The sequence below is a fragment of the Triticum aestivum genome, chromosome 1D, assembly GCF_018294505.1.
Source record: "Triticum aestivum cultivar Chinese Spring chromosome 1D, IWGSC CS RefSeq v2.1, whole genome shotgun sequence".
Lineage (NCBI taxonomy): Eukaryota > Viridiplantae > Streptophyta > Magnoliopsida > Poales > Poaceae > Triticum > Triticum aestivum.
This window is the reverse complement of record NC_057796.1, coordinates 401954267-401959677: the sequence shown is the minus strand read 5'-3', so window position 1 is coordinate 401959677 and position 5411 is coordinate 401954267. Positions and strand designations below refer to the sequence as shown.

At 44.6% G+C, this 5411-nt stretch overlaps 1 protein-coding gene across 1 annotated transcript; it reads right to left on the bottom strand.

The window, feature by feature from the left end:
* Positions 1 to 742: 742 nt before the first annotated feature.
* On the bottom strand, positions 743 to 4276 carry LOC123182379 (serotonin N-acetyltransferase 1, chloroplastic). The gene is made up of 8 exons (XM_044594922.1): positions 4047 to 4276; positions 3883 to 3968; positions 3178 to 3241; positions 2036 to 2222; positions 1841 to 1940; positions 1602 to 1702; positions 1408 to 1501; positions 743 to 1119 (listed from the first exon to the last, which is right to left on the bottom strand). The coding sequence occupies exons 1-8, from the start codon at positions 4082 to 4084 to the stop codon at positions 1040 to 1042; spliced, it is 750 nt and encodes a 249-aa protein (XP_044450857.1). The 5' UTR covers positions 4085 to 4276; the 3' UTR covers positions 743 to 1039.
* Between the last annotated feature and the right edge of the window lie 1135 nt (positions 4277 to 5411).

The window sequence follows — 5411 nt, the reverse complement described above, 5'->3', positions numbered from 1 at the left end:
GTCCGATTGATCAGTCGTTGCGAGTCACTGGTAAGAGCGTGTGATAACAATTTCTCGCCAAAAAATAAAGAGCGTGTGATAATAATAATCACCTCTTCTGGATGGTCGGGGTTTGTCAGGCTAACCTATCACGATTCACGCACCCGGTCGATCTTCCATTCCAGCTGCGTGATATGATATCACTGTCGTGGAGGGCGCACACTGTGTGTAGCCCGCACGCCATGGCAGGATTCCCGAGCAAGACAACGTACGTACTTGACTGACGGCAGTGCATAGAAAAACAAGCTCCCATCCCATTTATTCGGATCGGTTGGAGGCTGAAACGTGCAGACAACCACGGATCATATCGGTTGGAGTACTCTTCGTGTGCAATGGAGGATCGGTGCAGGATGGGCGAAACGGATAGCCACAAGATCCGGTCAAGAACGCACGCGCGCTGACCGCGTGCGAGCAGCGGCGGAGGCTTGTCGTTGACGGCACAGGTTGGCCGCCGGTGACACCAGCTGCATTGAGTGGCTTGGCTTGTCGGCCAGCTAGATGAAAAGCTTCCACGGCACGACCCAGCTCTCCAGCTTCAGTGGATGACGATGGCCAACATGAAACGAGACGATCCCATATGCATACATTAAAGAATACAGACGCTGCTCGAAAAATCTCACACGTTAGTGAGAAGAACAGTCGAGAGGCCGACTGATTGCCGGACCGACCGAGTGAACGGCGACGCGATGTGGACCAGGACATGTTGATTGGAAGAGCAATTTCTTGACTTCCACGGTATAACAATGTTCGGTGTGGCCGTCTCCTTCGCAGTACGAAAACAGCGATACTTTACTTTCCTAGCTGTTACAATACAGACCAACACGACTTGGGACAGCAGGTCGCACCAGATGTTGCAAATCGTATCAAGCCATCGACCCCTTGAGTCACTGTTATACACAGCTCAGCTCCTGGCAATATTCTTCTGCACTGGAGCAAACTGTGCCGGTCGTAGGACGTCGCTCTTGCGGAAACGAGACGGGTGCCCGGGCCGCCACCGGTGCTAAACTCTGGGGTACCAGAACATGCCCTTGATGCCCTGGGGGTCGGCTTCGAACCCCATGTTCTTGTAGAAGTCCACCACTGCAATTAATCAAGAGGAATCAAGGACCGCGAACAATGATTCGTTAGCAGCCTGATGAAACAGTATATACTACTGTGCCGCATTATCTGCATCCAGCTATGAACAAAACATCCACTTTCCCCGCTACGTCGCCCGAGCAAAATGCTATTGATGCGCTGCAGAATGTGTGTATACCCAGGAATACAGTTCTATCTAGCAATTCTACTTGGATTAAACAGGACCTGCAAATCTTGTATGCTTTTGACAGAAGAAGTTCCTGTGTGTTGTGTGGGGGTCGGATTCTGTACCTTTACTGTCTGCAAAGAGTGTGATGTTGCTGATGTCCCTCTGGAGCAGAGTGCGGATCACTTTCTCCATGAGTGTTTTACCAAGACCTTGACCCTGGAATGATTAAGTTCTAAGCCACTACAAATGAATCTTTGATACAACAGCTAGTAAAGGAGGACTCGAACACAAAGCAGAAAAGTCTACGCTAATTCACCTGATAGGAAGGATCGACAAGGACGTCCCAGATTGTAGCATTGAACGCATGGTCTGAAGTTGCCCGCGCCATACCAATCAGTTGCTTCCTCTCTTCTCCCTCTGTCAAACAACTTCTATACTAAGATGTTCGTCAGCTAGAAAAATGAATTTCTGCAAATAATCTTTAGATTAGGAAACTGGTTTAACTTATTCGCACGGATCACACAAGATCCGGTAACAATTAAACAATGCAAGTACCTGTTTCCGAAGACCTAGTTATTGAATGTAGTGTGGCGACCAAGTAGCTGTTTCTTAAGGATGCCGCTATTTTTGTCAGAGGTCTGCGTGGCCATCCTACCTATGAGATGAACATTACAAAACTAAAGATTTGTTGTAGGATAAAATCATTAACACTGCAGGACGAAACATCAAAGTGCTTTGAAGAAAGATCACCTTGTCACATAAGGCCTGGAGATCATATACATCAATATCACCAGCTGAAGAAAATAAGATCTGTTCTGTGCTACCATCAGGTAGTGTCCTTTCTAGGAGCACTAATTCCTCAGGTACAATTTCTTCTTCTTCAAGTGCTGTGGATAGTGGCTCTACTGTCTCTGTACTATTGCTAGTTTTTAAAAACCTGTGAAGCAAAAGCATTGGGTTTTTTCCCCATAAGGTACAAAATTCAGAAGCATGATATGCAACTATTGGATAATACTCTAAAGATATGTAACATGCAAGAAAGATTGTGAGTTTTCAGGCTTGGTGCTCAGTATAATATTTTGAGACTCCCTTGTTAACAACAACAACAACAACAAGGCCTTTAGTCCCAAACAAGTTGGGGTAGGCTAGAGGTGAAACCCATAAGATGTCGCGACCAACTCATGGCTCTGGCACATGGATAGCAAGCTTCCACGCACCCCTGTCCATAGCTAGTTAGAGTTTCTTTCCTCAACACTTTATTTGGGGTTCTATCATGCTTCTGTCAAGCCCGGGTGGAATCCCGTGCTCTCTTCGTTGGGGCAGTCACACTGGATCTAGCATACCCAACAGGGGCATAGGGTTTCTGTGGTGCAGCGAGCACGTTTTCAGTAGAGTTGCAGTATGGTGTGCTCTTCTGGCCGTGCTCAGATGTCCATTGGTTTGTGGGTGTTCAGGTGTTGCGTTTGCTGTGATGTGTGTGAGCTCTGGGCCTAGTGTGCTAGGCTGGTTGAGTCCACTGTATCAGTTTTCGGCTGGTTTTTCTACTTTATGGAGAGGTGGAGCTCCTGCTGCTTGCTCTGGAAAAAAGAAGATTCGAATTTTAGCAGGATCATTTTCCTGCCACCATGATTGGGTCCCACTATAGCAATGTTTGTTCTCATGATTAACATGTAAATTCTTAGATGTCACTGAATCTTTATCCTCGCCTCCTTTTGTCCCAGCCATGATAATGTGGGAAACCCGCACTTGTTTAATGGTTTAACCCTTTTCATCAAGGTGGGAAGCTCTGGAAATAATGTTTTTTTACAATAGTACATAGATGTTATAGTATTAGATATTTTTTAAACATAAACATAACCCAAATTTTTAAAAGGGTAAATAATGTACTTTACCCAGATTTGAGAGAGTCCCATAGGCCGGCCTTCAAGGACCAAGCTGTTGCAGACCGTCTGTTCGCTGCAATCAAAACATGATTAGCTTCGCAAGTACTTATTAGTTCAGCAAATAAACATTTATGCTTCATGAACAGGTCAATAGGGGTGACAGAACACATGACGAACAATGGCCTGCCAGCAACTAGAAGATGACAATATAACAAAGGCCTGCAAGTTCATTGGACATTAAAACATTTTAAGAGACGGTGCAATCAGTGGCCTCCTAGCAAGTACGATGATGATTTTTAAGCGCTAATCCACGGAGCCACTTTACCCACAAGATGTGCAAATAGCATAGCCCGCATTTGGGGATGGGTACAGCAACATGAGAGATAGACTGATGGCGTCTTCCAAACATTGACAGGAAATATGCAGAAGAAGAAAAAACATTAACAAGAAAGAGGAAAGTTTAGTATCGGCAATTCAGCATTGCTAGAAGCTATTCGCGGTGAAGTTTCCACATTAACCACCACACCAGTTCGATATATGTTATGGGCCAACAAAGAAAGGACCATTCCTGATCTATTTCAGCGTATCGCCGGCTTGACTCAGGTCCTTGTTGGCCTAACATTGACTCATCTTTTACACTTAAGTTTGCATAGCCCGCGAGTGCCCGCTGCAATGTATTGTAACTATGTGGAAGGGAAACAAAAGTGTATGTACCTTGGTTCTGGCTGTGGAAGAACCTCGGCGCCGGCACTACGCCCCGCGCCTCCGGACGGCACGCCGTCGGGATGCAGACGCCGCATCTGCGAAGAAAAGGAAGAAAATCAGCAAGAAACAGGTAGGGAGGGGAGCTTGACTTGATTTGATTTGGGGCTACGCACATGGAGGACGAAGGAGTGACGGCGAAGGCGGCCACCATCTTCGCGGGCTGCTGATTCCGGCGGCAGCTCGCGCGCTTCCGGGGAACAGGGGCGGGGTGGTGGGGAGAGGGGAAGGGGGGCTCACGCGCGCTGTATGCGGCTGCGTCGCTCGCGGCCAGTCGTCGCGTCGGGGCGGTGGATAAGGTCAGGTCAGGTCAGGCCAGGCGAGAGTGGGAGAACGGCAGCGAACAGCGCCGCTTTCCGAGCCGTGTTTTGCCGCACAGGCAGGCGGGCAAGTCCAGCGGCTGGCTGGTGTGAGCCCATTTGAGATTTTTTTTTTAATTTTAGTTTGGTCTGGTATTTCTTTTCACGGCACAAAAAAAACCAAAAAATGTTAAGTTGTAAAAAGTTTCTACAAGTATTATGGAACGAAGGGAGTAAATAAAATCTTGTGAATTCCCCAAAATACACTAATACAAAAAATGTCCGCGAATTTGAAAAAAAAGTGATCGTGAATTCGAAAAAAGTTCATAACTTTTTTTTAAAGTTCATGAAATCACAATATGTTTGTAAGATTCAGAAAAAACTTTAATGAAATCACAATATGTTTGTAAGATTCAGAAAAACTTCAACAAAAAATCATGGATCAAAAATATGTTCATGAAATTTGAAAAAATCACGAATTCAAAAACAAACAAAATTTGAAAATGTGAACTGAATTTTTGGAAAATATGATTAGTTTTAAAATTAAAATTCTCTTGAAACTATGAACAAGTATCAAAATTTCGAACATATTTTTCCAAATGAGGTCATTTTTTAAAATTTCAAGAACTTTTTTAAAAGTGCGAATTTTTTGGGAAACATGAGCAATTTTCAAAATTTCAACCAATTTTTTCAAATGTGTAAAATTTTCAAAACAAAGAAAATGAGAAGCAGAATAATAATAACAAAATATTCCCCCTAATCCATCCATACTAACTGTCGCTAATTTAGTACTCCCTCCGTCCCAAAATAAGTATCTCAACTTTTAGTACAAAGTTATACTAAGCTTAAAATAGTTATTTTGGGACGGAAGGAGTACAACTTCGTACTAAATAAGCGACAATTAATATGGGTCAAAGGGAGCATAAAACTGAAAACCCCGAAAAAAGAAAATAAAACCAACCCAAAAGCTTCCAAAACCTGCAAGGAAGCTTTTGGAACCTTCCCAAAATGGCTGGCTTGCTAGCCCGTGTAGTGTGATTAATGGGACGGGCCGCTATGAGCCCGCGTAGGTAATCAGATGTTTAGCGACAGATACACAATATTTGTGGACTCACCACGTGTTTCCTGTATGATGCATGGCAGCTCCTATTCCCTAACCCATGCAAGGAATGCAAGGATAGT